Here is a 14993-nt window from a genome sequence, read left to right as displayed (position 1 = left end):
TGTGGTTAGAGCAATAGTGTATAGCTATAAGACTTCTGTTTCTCGTGCATAGGGGGTAAGTCTGAATAAGAAACCATTATTAAACATTGTTACTTTATTTTATAACCGTTGTTGAACAGCCGACCCAATTTTTTGGATTTACGACTACTAATCAAAGCTTAACACCGTCCTGTCCCAGTCAGGAGGCATCCGAGGAATACTGTAGACTTAAAATGCGCGCGCATAACTGCTCAACAAGAAAAAAGAGGATTCACATAGGTAGGTTAGAAGACAATTCATGGCAACACGTCGGAATAATGGCAAATGCAACTCCAGGGAAAAACCTGGGTGATGTAGGCTAAGCGCCACGCACAGACCATCAACCTCACCAAGATCCAAAGATTACCTCCCCCAAACCAGAATTTGTGAAACCTTAAAATTAACAAAAGTAGTCACACGAGCCGCGATGGCTCAAGGGATAGAGCGTTCGCCTTCCAGTGACGCGAGCCGGTTTCGAATCCCTGTCGATACGAATTTCGCATCCGTCTTGCACCCACGACCACAGTGCTGACGTGAAATATCCTCAGTGGTAGACGGATCATGGGTTAGAGTCCCCTCGCAGTCAGACTTACCGTGGGAGGTTCTCGTGGTCTTCCTCTCCATGTAACGCAAATGCGGGTTAGCTCCATCAAAAAGTCCTCCACGAAGCCGAATTTCTCCCAATATTCGATCCAGGAGTTCCCCTGTCCTCTGGATAGGGTTCAAAATTACAAGGCTACGGAGTTGAACATTAGTAGTCGTAAACCCAGAAATTGGGTCGGTTGTTCAACGAAGGTTATAATCTAAAAAAATATTGTTTGGTCGAAAAATATATTTATAGGTTTTATTTTTTAGTCATATATTTTTTGATCAACTTTCTTTATGGTCAAAAGTTTTTTATGCGAAATTTTAATTTAAGTTTCAAGTCAATGTTCCATAATAGAGGAAAGTAGGCAGGATTTTTTTTAATGAATTTAGAATTTAAGTAAGCAATCGCAAATTTTTTTTTGTGTTACTTTAATTTTCTTTTAAATCGAAGATAAAAATAAATTCTAAATGAATGATTTTTTCAACGCTATGTCTCGTTGTGCCATTCATTATTTTACACTATTTGGCGATTTTATTTCATAAAATTGGGTCGGCTGTTCAACGACGGTTATAAAATAAAAAGTAATTACTCAGTAAAGTAACATTAGGAGTTTGAGTGTCCAGACGTAACAGGCGAGGCATCAAACAAAGAACAATAAAAACAGAAAAGAGATTGAATAAAGCTAGCAAACATATTGTGATGATGAAAAATGCTACAATTTGCACAAAGCCAATGAAAACAAATACAATTTCAAATAGAAGAGTTACAGCCAGGCAGCCGTTAAGAAACATCTACAAACAAGGGGAAATTCAAACCATGGATCAAGTATTGAGAGAAATTTGCCTCCATGGAGGACTTCTAGATTGAACAAACCCACATTTGCGTCACATGGAGAGGAAAATAAATTAAACCTCCCACGGTTAGCCTGTGTAACTCATGATCCGTCTACCACTTAGGATATTTTACGTCAGCACTGTGGTTGGTGTAAGCCAGATGCGGAATTCGTATCCACCAGCCATTGCGGAGATTCGAAGCCGTTTCACCTCATTGGAAGGTGCACGCTCTGCTACCTGAGCCATCACGGATCTAAACCAAGTACATCATTAAGAATGATGATTTATTTCAAACGTTAGGGATAGTTTACACTAGATAATATGACTTACCATAATCCCAGCATTGTAAAGAACTGTTTCAGGTGCATTATAGAGACTCCACTCTGTTATAATGGCCTTCTGTTTTATTCCTATCTCAATCCTATTGAGTATTTCTTTGGAGAAATTATGTGAGTTATATCCGCTATTTAGATCAGTGTTTCTCAACTCGATTCATTCGAAATACCAGTAAAATATTTCAGTACTTTATCCAGTACATGTGCGGTTAGAAATTTGGACTATTGGCCTCATTTTTACAAAAACAAGAATTTGGCACTAAAGCAATCTTTTGATTAGTATGTTTCTGATCATTCACATACTCTCTGCAATGACAAATATTTTAAGCCTAAACCTACTTAAATATAAGTAACATTTATATTAATTCTAATTCTAATTTTTCTGTTTCAGTAACAAAATAGTGAAACAAAATTATATCACCGTGAGTTGGTAGCAAAAGAATACAAGAAAATATAAAATAAATATGAAAAAAATAATAAATATTAAAAAAAACTGAACAGAACATGATTGCTGTTGTTGTTTGTTGGTAACTATCATGTCAATTTTAGGGGTCAAATCAGTTACAGCAAAGCTGGCAGAAGATTATGTCGAATTTGATGTTTTGCTTTTAAGACAATCATAACTAAAAATGTAATTTTAGACAAATAAGTTGAAGAAAAAGGCTGTAAAAACTTAATTGTTTTTGCATGAAGACGGAGTTGTTTGTAACAGAGCTTTCGAACATGCAGGTTGGAAAAAAATGATCCAGATTCACATCCATCTACTCTCACACTGTTGGCAAGTGAGCACAAGCGATCGATCAAAACCTTGTAGAGTCAAAGAAAAGTACTGAATAGCTAAAAAATGGAACTATGGATATTTCACATAGAAAACTTCTCTTTCATAAAGAATTTCTTTTAGAAACGTCTGTATTTAAGCGTTTAGCATTGACGATTTGTAAATACAAGAATCAAGCCCACTAAAACTAGAATACAATGTCCAAATAATTTTGCTAATATTGTTTTACTGAAATTCATCCAGTAATTTGTAAATACAAGAATCAAGCCCACTAAAACTAGAATACAATGTCCAAATAATTTTGCTAATATTGTTTTACTGAAATTCATCCAGTAATTAAAGAATCTGTAAAAAAAAAAAATTAAACTCCAAAAAGTATAAGTTCTCTCACTTTTACAGTTTACGATAGTAGCTAACTAATACCTTTAGTTCATGTAAGCAAATACCATAATAATAATGAACTGATAAACACGAACTGAAATAAAATAAATAAATATTTGCCTGGCTTAAATGTAAACATTTTTCAACGAGCTTTAATTGTTTATACTTTTCAATTAAGTATCGCTTTAATATTTCCTTGAAACTCAAAAGCAAGAATTTTATTTTGAAAATCATATTATGTCACTTTTAACATTCAACAACAACTAAGGGCTTGTAAAGTTTTTAACTATCGCTTTACATCAGTTGATAAGATTAAACTTTCTATGGATTTTCGGCTGAGCTAATTTAAATAATAGATAATGGTTTGATATGAAATTTCAAATACAAAAATGGTTACCATTCGTCAAACTTTCTTGAAAAAACAATGTAAAAAGAAAGAAAAAGAAAACACTTACCATTGAATCTGTTCACACGATATGAAAAAGAATGTTTTGTAATTGGTGTTATTAAAACGAGTTCAAACTTGTGATCTTGATAAAATAAAAGTGTTTTTTCAAGGCTCACATTGCATTAGATCGTAAAAATGATTTAGTTGTAGGCCTGTGAAGGACAAACAATTTATTCTAAAGCGGCGATTCAAATGTTGAATTTATACTAAAAAAAATGTTTTTATATATTTTATTTTAAAAAAAGAGCTTATGTTTTAAACTATCATTAAAAATTGTTATCTTTCCTCTAACGTTTGAAAATATCGCATAAATAAAGTTTTTTGAATAACTTAGTTAAAGCTAAAAAAAGATTAAATAATTTAATTTAATGCTTTGATATTTATGTTGCCAAACACATAAATTTGTTTAAAAACATTATTTGGACGGTTACCATTATTCTAATAGAAAAGCTTTTACCATCACAGTGAAGTTCTTAAAAAAGTAGTATATTTGAAATTTTATTTCCCACGAACTATTCGTCCGATTTCCTTCAAATATTGTATTTTGACATTTGAAATTACATTCTTTGAAAACAATGTGAAAATTTACATAAAATGTTTTGAATGCAATTCAAAATTTTTTGATTGATCACTGTAGAAGGAATGAACTAGTATCTTTGCAGTCGGATAGTTAACTTATTTCTGCAGAATACATTGTATGACGAAACCTTTGTCTTATATTTTTAAACTAATTTCTTTAATGTTTATAACACTATTGTTTTTATGCAATGCAATATTTAACAAAACTATGTGGATGTTTAGAAAGCATAAGTATTCTAAAAAATAAAAGATTTGCAAATGACACCGAATTAAAGCAAATCATTCTAAATACTTTATTTTATAGATTTATAAAAAAATGATGTAGCATTAAATAAAAACAATACATACAATGGTTTGAGTCAATGAATAAAATAATACAAAATCATACAGATATCATGAAATTAAATACAGCTCCTGGCCGAAATATTCGACGCACCATAAGATTCCATAACAATGTAAAATATTAATCATCAGGTGAGTCTATACAGCTTTATTATTTTTACGTGACTGAAAACGGCTTGCACTTGTTTACTTTCGTGTATCAATTGGTTAACATGGTAATACAATACGTTAAAAATAAATAAAAATCGGAAGTATATAAAAAATCTCCTGAATAAAAGCCAATTACATGTATGTTTGAATATAAAAGTATTGCATATAAACTCGTGTAAAACATGTATTTATTAAAAAGTCACAGACAGTCTAATTATTATAATTTATAAATATAATACCTGATATAATATATTCTATATTTATATAATATATCGTCTAATTTAACCTATCGTTAAATTTATATTATATATCGTCGACTGTAAACAATTGATACACAAACATAAATAAGTGCAAACCGTTTACAGTCGCTTAAAAACATTAAAGCTGTATAGTATCACTTGATAATTAAGATTTTATATAGAATCTTATAGTGTGTCTAATAATACGGCCATGGACTGTAATTAAAAAAAAATTGCTTACTGTTTGTTTATTGCTTTAGTACATGAGCAATTTCTCCATCACTTTAACAAGAAAACTGTGCGTCTCTTTCTCTTTTCAATAAAATGTTTGAAATATTTCCATTAAAATGCTATTATTAGGGGAAAGACCTGCTTTCCAAGAAAATGGTCTGACATTTTACCGTCTGACAGTTATAGAGTACACGTATAAATCTCTGATCATTATCACCTGGTAAAAATAGTATGTTCAAATATTTTTATTATATGTTCTCCAGTTTCAAAATCATCCTCATGTCTCTACTTTTTTGCCACGTTGGGAAAATCTGTGCAACAAAGGCATTGCAACTGCGCACAACATGCACAAAGCTATTAACAAGATGTAAATTCCATCATATGATCCACGAGTTTCTCTGAAAAATCCTGAAAATAAATTAAGTTTCATTTATATGACTTCATTATTCAACATGAGGACAGTGATAAATATTTTAATACTATTATACAATGTTTACAGAAAGTTTTGAAACAAATGAAGATTATTATATTTGTATTAAATTAAATTCGTATTATTAGTCTCAACCAAAACAATTAATTGGATGCCTGCAAGTGATGTCATCGTAAGTTAATCGTGGCGTTAGTTGATTAATAAGCCATTCTGGTTTGATATGCATGCGTGACTTTGCTTACAGGTATCTAATTACATTTGACATTTAAATTACATGGTTGGACATTTCACTTTTTCTAGAGTTGCATGTACCCAAGTGATAAAATATGTTTACCTGATAATTATTTAAAATTTCCATTAAATTTTTTAATAATATGTGCTGTTCAAATATTGTTAGTAAAAAACTACTTGCATGTATTTTAACAGCTGGCTTTTAAATTCTTTAAATTTAAGTTTGGACATACGATAATTTTGTTTTATGCAGTCAGCATATAACAGGGGTGGCCAACCTGCGGCTCGCGAGCCACATGCGGCTCTTTGAAGGATTATTTGTGGCTCTCGATAAATGTTCCCTTTTCATTTTTGTGCTTTATATTTTTAAAAAAATTATTACCGTTCCTTGACGAATCGACCAATATCACAGATCTTTTGCAATTGGCAGTTTTCATACGTTTTGTTTCACCTCACTTCGTTGTTAAAGAAGAATTATTAAATTTAGTAGCACTGCAAAAGTCAACCCGCCGTGTCGATATTAAAAATGCATTTGATTCCATAATGAAAATTTTTGATGTACCTTTTAATAAACTTGTAAGCACTAGAACTTATGGAGCTAAGGCAATACTGGGTAAAAAAATTGGTTTTATTGGGTTTTTAAGAGATGATTCTCAAATTCCACAATTCATACCGATTCACTGCATAATTCACCGAGAACATCTCGTTACAAAATATTTAAAATATCCTGATGTTATCAAAACAGTGTTACACATTGTAAATTACATTCACCTCAATGCAAAAAAGTCATCGACAATTCAAATATTTCTTTAAGGAATTAAAGGACGAAGAACTTACAAAAGACATTAAATTTCCTTTGCATTATTAGATGGTTATCTAGCTAACGTATTAAATTGTTTTGTAGATTTGTTTGATCCGATAACTGCATTTCTAAAAGAGAAAGAAATAACCTATTCAGAATTAGACGATGACGAGAGGTTTCAAGTCAATGTTTTTAACTGATGTCATGGAACATTTGCAAACACTGAATTTACAATTGCAGGGGAAAGATAAAATAATATCTCACATTGTATATGTAGTTTTCATACTAAATTACAATTTTTTCAAAAGGACATTAAAAATTAAACAATTTGTAATTTTCCTCGAATTAAAATTTTTTTTTCTCCAATATTAAACAAGAAAAACTCAACGAGTATATAAAAAAGCTAAAAGAAATATTGACGGAATTCCAAAATAGATTTCAAGACTTCAAATATTTTAAATCGTCTCTTGATTTTTTTCTGAATCCATTTGAAATTAACATAATTCAAGGCGAGTTTTCCATTTCTAATATAATTATGTCCCATAAAGCATCTGGAGAATTAGAATTACTAGAGATGCAAGAAAATCAAGCTCTACAATTAAAATATAAGTCGACGTCGATCACTGAATTTTGTGAATTTATATCAGAATCGAAGTATCCTGAATTAAAAAAGGCTGCTTGTCGAATTATTTCAATATTCGGAACAACGTACTTATGTGAATCATTTTTTTTCCAAATTTTATTCGTGAAATCCAAACACCTATCAGTAATAACTAACCAGCATCTAAAAGAATTACTGAGAAGTGCTGTCACCAATTATTCTCCAAATTTTTAAGAGTTATCAAAAGGAAGTAAAATAAATGAGTTTAATTTTTAATATTTAAATTCACTGCACATATTTTGTACTTTTATTTATATGTTTTCAACAAATATAATTTCTGTAAAAAAATTTTTTTTCATACCTTTTAAATACGTATTTAATTGCGGCTCTCGAAAAATTTCAAAATTTGAAAAATGGCTCGACTATTAAGGAGCTTGGCCACCCCTGGCGCATAACAGCAATGGCTAATTTTTACTGTTAGTTTAAAATTTTCTTCACCTTGCATGCTCTTCTTGACTAGCAATGTAGTTAAGGTGACATCCTTATGATATTACGACGCAGGTAATACACATATTCTCCTTAAAATAAAAGAAGGACATTTCTTTTTTTCTTCACTGTCTCGGATTCCGTGTAGAATTTTTGAATTAATTTTTTTCGTTGTTTATTTTGTTAAGAGTTTTTTTTGAAAATATATAGCCATTCTACACTTTAATAGTTTTGAAAAAAGGTAGGAGATCAAGGCTTCGCTATACTAGATTGGATTGAATAGGACTTGACATCTGTTAGAACTAAAAAAAAATTTTTGAATTTAAAGCAGTAAACGTATATGGCTAGTAATTTCGGATAGTTTTTTGAATAATTCTAAACTACCTTTCTGAAAATGGCTTTGCGAAAAAAATCGTATAAGTGTAATATTAAAAAAAGAAAAACAAGAATATTGTCTTTGCTATTTCTCTATTATTATAATTTTTCTGATAGATGAATTTTTTTAGATAGATAAATTTAAGTATTGCTATATGGAAAGTAACATATGTCTATTTTACCTATTAATGGAGCAGACGTGAAGATTAGAGGTCCACTTAATGCATATCTTGAAGCTATAGCCATCGACTGCATCTCCTCGGGAACACAACTAAATACCATGCCTGGAAATATAGCAGTCAAGGCACCACACGATATAGCAAAAGTCAATGCTCCCAACATCATCACCCAAAAGTCTGCAGACCACAAAATACAACTACATGTAAGACCCATAAGACTAAAACATATCACTGAGTAATTAGATAATGTTAAATACCCTAAGTCTGTCACCCAACCGAAGCTGACACGGCCAATGATTTCAACAAATGGATGCATCATTAAAAAATAGACTTCATTATATCGTGGTATTCCTTTGTCTCGTGAGTAATCAATCATTGTCGTCGTCACTAGAACTGTCACATAATTATGTATACCAGTGCAAAACATTATAATTAAAAAGGGGAGGTTCAGAAACACTTTAAGAAATGCAAATTTACTTTTTTTGTGTGGTTTTGGATTGTGTGACCTGTTTGAAATCGCTGACACTTCTGGATTATTCTCTATCGGTGCAACCACGCAAGTTGTAATCATTTGTTTATATTGTGTCATATCAGGTAGTTTTGGATCATTTTCTAAATCGGAATGTATGTACGAAACCGTCTTCATTTCTGGAAGGAGGCTTGTTTTGACAGCATCGTCGCTATCAGAATCATCACTGCAATCTTGAGGCTGTAGAATAGCTTCATTTATTTCCAATATATCTGAGATTTCAGCGCCATGATTTAATGTATTAGTCTCACGATTCTCATTGCCTACATTGCTGATACTTGAGCAACTTTTTTCAGAAGCTGATTGATTGTACACGTGAGACTGTAGAGAGAGTTTAGAAGTATCCAAACTATCATTATCTTTAATACCATCGGGTTGTTCTTTACTTAGATCACAATCATTAGTTTTATTATCAGCTTTGGTACCTTTAAAAACTGTAATGGTATCGTCTAACTTTCCCTTTTCAAGTTCTAATCTAGACGGCTCTGATATCTTAGTAACAAAATGTGGAAGAAGTGTCTGATTGTTTATAGAAAGCTGCTCTGATACATTATTATCTTCTGAATCAGGGAGAAGTTTATAATTGTTTATAGGAATCTGCTCTAATGTATTAATATCCTCTGCTGAATCAGGAAGAGATTTCTGATTGTTTACTCTCATCTCTGTTATTTTGTTAGCTGAGTCAGAAAGAGATGTTTGATTGTTTATAGATATTTTCTCCGAAGTACTATTATTCGAGTCAAGGGGAGATTTTTGATTTTTTTCACGTAACTTCTCTTGATGGACAAGCTCGTTATTCCTCTTCATGGTTTCAATGATTTTATCTTGTACTAAACCTGCTTTTTGGATGAGCATGCTGATTGGCACCGCATGAAGCATAAGTGCTGATACAATTAAAAACGTTCCAGGTAAACCATATTTTTCCAGAAGGAATACAGCAAGGGGTGGAACAAGAATTGCTCCCAAACACGATCCAGCTTGAGAAATTCCATTTGCTGAGTTAATATTTTTGTTGAAATATTTCTTTACTATGGTTGGAAGAAATGTATTACTTCCTGTCATACCTATACCTGTAACGAAATACAAATTATGTAATTATAATAATAAGCATATCTGTATTTCAATTAAATATTTTAGAAAGGAACTTAATTTTAATAACTAAAAAAGTTATAACAAAAATATTTATCAAAACACATAAGGTATTACATTCTAAAGTAAATTAGTAGCAAAAATTTTGATTAAAAAAATTTGTATTGGTTTCTTGATACTTCTTAAATGAAATTTATTCTTACTCAACATTGACGTTCAAATATCTTTGACGCTTTGGAATAATCTTCATCGCATTGGGATTTTTCACCATCTAAACTGCCGATGTAATTTGGCAGAGCCTATGAATAGAGACCATCTCCACTGTTGCTCATCACTCCATGGCGACTCTGAGACGGCACTGTATTGGCGAGCAAGAGAACCTTTAATGATGACTGAACTTTTAATGATGGCAATGACTTCGGTCAATTTATTTTATGCCAACTGTTATACTCTGAATTTGTTGTTTTAATTATTTCCTTGTATTGCCTTGCTATTGGAAATAAATAAAAAAAAACATTGACGTTTAAAAAAAAAAAGATCAAAACTCGTTTTTTATTGTCGTAAAAATGTTTTCAAAGGAATTTAAGGCACTTTGAAAAAATGAAATAAGATAATGAGAACAGGATGCCTTCTATGTTGTTTAATTAGATTGAATTGAAAGCCCTATGTTTGAGAACCCCTACTCTATATAGTGGTACTTTGAGTAACTGCTAAAATCATTAAATAAAATTTAAAAATAAATAATGCTAATAATAATAATAATAATAGAAACATGATATAACTCTAAAGCGCCCCTTGAAGATATTTCTTCATCTGAATCTGTTACTGTTTTCAAATGTTGCCAGTTACAAAGCATCTTTACTCTAAACGAAAAAGAAATTGCCATCCATTGGGTAATATCACAATATGTTCGTCAGGGAAATAAAAGAGCAGACTTCTTGGCAAAGAGAAGAATCAACGATTCTCAAATGAGTGCTGACAAGCAGGCTTTAGGCAGTTTAGATCAACCAACCAACATGTTGCTCCTCTCAGCAAGATGGTAAAGGGTTGCTTTGGACAATAACACACACTCTCAGCTGCTTTCGTAGATCTAAAATCTGAATATGACATAATTTTCAGGGAAAGTCTTTTGTTGAAAAAGTATAATATTGGTATCCAATCGAATAAGTTTCAATGGTACAGAAGTTTTCTTGGTCAGCGTATATGTAGAGTATACTTCATGAACATCTTTTCACATTTTAATAACCTTAAAATTGGACTACCTCAGGGCTCCGAAACTAAGTGTCTACTTTTTCACATGCAATATATATAAACAATCTTATTGCTGAGCTGCTGAAGATTAGTACTGTCAAATCTCTACTTTATGCAGACAATTTGGTTGTGTGGACCGAAAATCCCCAAAAACAAGCTAAACTACTATCTATAACTACCTTTAATCAGGCTCTAATTAAATTAAGTGACGGGTGTCGTGTCAATGATATGGAAATAAATTTGGCGAAAACTGTATATCAAATCTCACGCATCAACCTATCAAGCTGAACTTACTTTGCTAAAACTTCTCCGTTCTTCAGACCAACTACTTCTCTTATCTGGGTGTTATTTTTTACTGAAGTGGAAAGAACACGTTGAAGACATATTGGAATCTAAGAGGTTTACTTTAATGAAAAGAATTGATGGCTTTAAGTGGGGATGCTGTAGAACAACCCTGGACTTGACTTTTAATTCCTACATTTTGCCACTATTCACTTACTGTTCCGAACATCTGGTGTCACCAAGTGAAAAGGATATTGATTCTCTAGAAAGATTTCAAAACCAAGCCCTTTGGCTTATTACGGGAGCCGTTAATACAATCCCGATTGATGCTCTTTTGATAATCATCCAAGATTTTAACATTAAATCAGTTATAGAAGAGAGAGCACTAATTTTATGGGAAACGTTTGCAAGACTACTAAATTGTCTTCCCTTTTGAAATAATCCTTTGTTATCCTCTACTTGGAATCTTAATATCCGAAATGGTTTCCTTCTGAGAGCTATCGAAACAAAAGAACAAATAGGATTGGACTGGAGAAAGGATAATCTCATCAAGTCACAATGTCCGAGTGAAGGAAGAAAGTACGTGGTTAGAACAAACCTGTTAAATGAGGTTCTTAAGAAAGAAATTAATAACTTAATACTAAAACCTGCAGCTTTAGAGATTATCTATGAACTGTACCCAGATAATGAATGGCTGCATGCACGTGTCTACAGGTGGCTCCATGGTGACTGACTGTATAAATACTGACTCTGGGTTGTTCTGTAGGCTATTCTTATTTTACACTCCTGTCGGAAGATATAAAGCAGCTTTATGATGCGAATATCTCTGCAATTCAAATCGCCTTGTCATAGCTACAATGTCAAATTGAAATTTTTCAAGGGCCGTCATACTATTATGACCTCCTGACCATTGCTTCATCTGAGACTCCGATGTCAACTGTATTTTAAATATTTGGTTAGACTTGATATAATTGAAAGTCATAAAGAAGTTGCATTTCAATGGGTGCCAGCGCATGTGAACTCCAGGGAAATGAAACAGCTTATTTCCTAGCAAAGATGGCAACCAAAATATCTCAAATAACGAATAAACCAATTCCTTTTCTTACCGTCAAGCGCTTAATTAAAAAATCGATTGGAGGGAACTTTTGGTGTAATATAAGGGAGGCAAATAAAGACAAGAAATGGATAGAGGAAATCCCAAATATTCCGTTGACTAATCAGTTCCTACTTTTCTCCTCGCTACTACCCACGATTGCCTCTCCAAGCATTTAGAGTTAATGAAAATCCTATCAAGTTCTCTCTGCCAACTGTGCAGCATTCGTGAAGAAATGATGGACACGAACCGATTGAGCTATTGCCTTACACTGGACTCAGAACACTTGTGGGAGAAATACTGGAGAGCCCGGCACAAGATGAACGATTTATAAACTTACTGTTGTTTCAGTTTAGTTACTGTTATCGCTGTTTCTCATTCTAATTTTATTGCTTGTTTTTCTGCCTACAGTTGTCTGCTAATCTGCCATTAGAGGTATGTAAAAAAAGTTCTGTTTTAAAACTCCTTCAGCGTCAAAACTTTCCATCGTTTATTCCGAGAATGTTCTCAGTCTTATGCTATTCATAACTTTCGCATATATTATAAAATTTTAAAAAAATCAATACAATTTACTTCCAGAATAAATAAATATTTCTCACCAAATATTAATCCTAAATATATGGACAAAGTGATAATATTGTGTGCAAAGAAACATGCTCCAAATCCAATAGCAGCAATGATTGTCCCATATAATGTTATGTTCTCAGGACTGAATTTTTCTCCCAAAACTCCACAAAAAGGTCCTTTAAATAAATACGATAACAGTTTTATAATTTACCAATCAATTTAAACAAAATCTTCCTTTTTACTCTCAATCAAAATAAAGTTTAAAATAATAGTTCAATCAAAAATAATTTGTTCACTAATAATGAGAGTAATACATACTAAAAAACTGTTAATTAAACGAATCATATAATCTGTAGTGCTCAAAAAAAAATGGAACATTTTGAATAACGTTTGATCTAATGGTCAAATATTTACAACCTAATGTTAAGTGCTCGAGGGCGTGATCAGAAGTATACTATTTAATTATATCAGACTATATTTTAAGTTATGAAATCAGACACAAAAATCATACTTCACCTGCATAAACATTCTTTTTACAGACGAATTCGGATTCGTAACATAGTTATTTTAGATTTAGTAACAAAGCTGCTTCGATTATTTAGCATCAAGAACATAATATCTTCTCTTCAAGATTTTCTTCATGTTATGAAAAAAAGGTATTCATTCAACAGTAAAAAAATATGGAATTTAAATATTTATAAAAAATAATAGTTTTCAGAGTATTTTTTAACTTAATATCTTTTTTTGTTATTAATGATGTTGTTATTAATTACTTAATTAAAACTAAAACAATTAGCAAAATCTAAATAAATCATTTGTTTCTTTAAAAAATAATAGCACGTATGTAAGTAGAAGACAGGGAAAGTAATCAGAGTCGGTCTTAATTACTTCTTGACTTTTTGCCATTTATCAGTGCAGATGCTGTTACGAATAAAAACAGTCACCATGAGCACTCTCAGAGTCATGTGTGATTTGGGAATATGTGGTTTCATTTTTTATGTTTTTATGTACATTTTTTATGTTTCAAAACTCATTTTAATGTTTACCACAATTCTGATTTTATATAAATGTCGTTAATTGATTATATGCTGTAAATAATAGTATACTAAGTTGCTGATGATTGTATTCTAAATAATTGCGGCTTGATCAATGGACAATAAGCTTTAATTTTATAAGAGTTTAAAAATTCCGTCATGTATAGTATTAGGCTTGGATAGATAGTTGGGTAGAGCACCCACTTTCCAAAAACGTGGCTTTAATTTTATTCCTGGTGATGACTGGTTGATTCATACATTGTTCGCTTCTCAGTCTGCAGCACAAACTCAAAATATCTCCAATGAAAGGCTATTCGTGGGCTTGCTATCGAGCTAATTGAATCACGGTTTTTCTATCCACGTAACGTGGATCTACAGAGACTTAAGAGAAATTGTATTTTATACTTGAGGATTGTACTAGTTGGAGGAATGAATTAAGGAAATGAAATGTTCTTCTACGTATTGTTGATTGGGAAGGAGATTATTTAAAACTATGCTTAACAAACGCAAAAACTTACTCTTGATGAGTATTATTTTAGCTTGAGTTGTTCAAATATATACTTTTATGTAATGCAATTTTTTTACCTGTCCGTGTAAATTGATTACACCTTGTGGAGACTCAGTATTTTTCTTTAAAGTCACTAACACGTAGGTACATTTTAAAGTTAAAAGTATTTAAAAATAGGGTGTGAATTTTAGCCTTAGATTGTAGTTACTACTGATAAATGGTTAACTAGCTTTGTTGATGAAGATTAAGAAATGCTCTAAATCTTAAATCAGTCATTTTGCATCTTCTTTCCCTAAAACTTTAAATTTTAGTAATATTGTGCAATCACTCCAGTAATATCTTCGGATCATCAACATCACTACGGATGATTCAAGACCGTTGCTAATAGACTATTAGTGGAGCTTTAGTGAAAAAAGGAAGGATTTTTAAAACTAAAATCACACACATGCACAGTTTTAACATGATCAAAGTTATATTGTTGGGGAAAAAAAGTTAGATGCACAACATATAAAAATCTCATAAATTCACATCTATTTCAGTTTTACATTTTCAACTTTAACTGAAGGACTATTACTTATTTAAATGTATCCAGAGTTGGCCGTTGATTACAGTA

The 14993-nt window shown here is 31.6% G+C and overlaps 3 protein-coding genes across 3 annotated transcripts in view; 2 read left to right on the top strand and 1 right to left on the bottom strand.

Annotated features, from left to right (window-relative positions):
* LOC107448774 (uncharacterized) overlaps positions 1–14993 on the top strand; it is a 98852-nt gene that overhangs the window by 71489 nt on the left and 12370 nt on the right. The window lies entirely within an intron of this gene.
* The window catches only part of LOC107448751 (uncharacterized), a 48179-nt gene that overhangs the window by 24429 nt on the left and 8757 nt on the right, over positions 1–14993 (top strand). The window lies entirely within an intron of this gene.
* On the bottom strand, positions 4241–13037 carry LOC122272456 (uncharacterized). Its single transcript, XM_043056187.2, has 3 exons — positions 12871–13037; positions 8031–9626; positions 4241–5331 (listed from the first exon to the last, which is right to left on the bottom strand). The coding sequence occupies exons 2-3, from the start codon at positions 9616–9618 to the stop codon at positions 5201–5203; spliced, it is 1719 nt and encodes a 572-aa protein (XP_042912121.1). The 5' UTR covers positions 9619–9626; positions 12871–13037; the 3' UTR covers positions 4241–5200.

This window comes from Parasteatoda tepidariorum, chromosome 10, assembly GCF_043381705.1.
Source record: "Parasteatoda tepidariorum isolate YZ-2023 chromosome 10, CAS_Ptep_4.0, whole genome shotgun sequence".
Classification (NCBI taxonomy): Eukaryota; Metazoa; Arthropoda; class Arachnida; order Araneae; family Theridiidae; genus Parasteatoda; species Parasteatoda tepidariorum.
The sequence above is the reverse complement of the archived record's forward strand: the minus strand, read 5'-3'. Positions and strand labels throughout refer to the sequence as shown.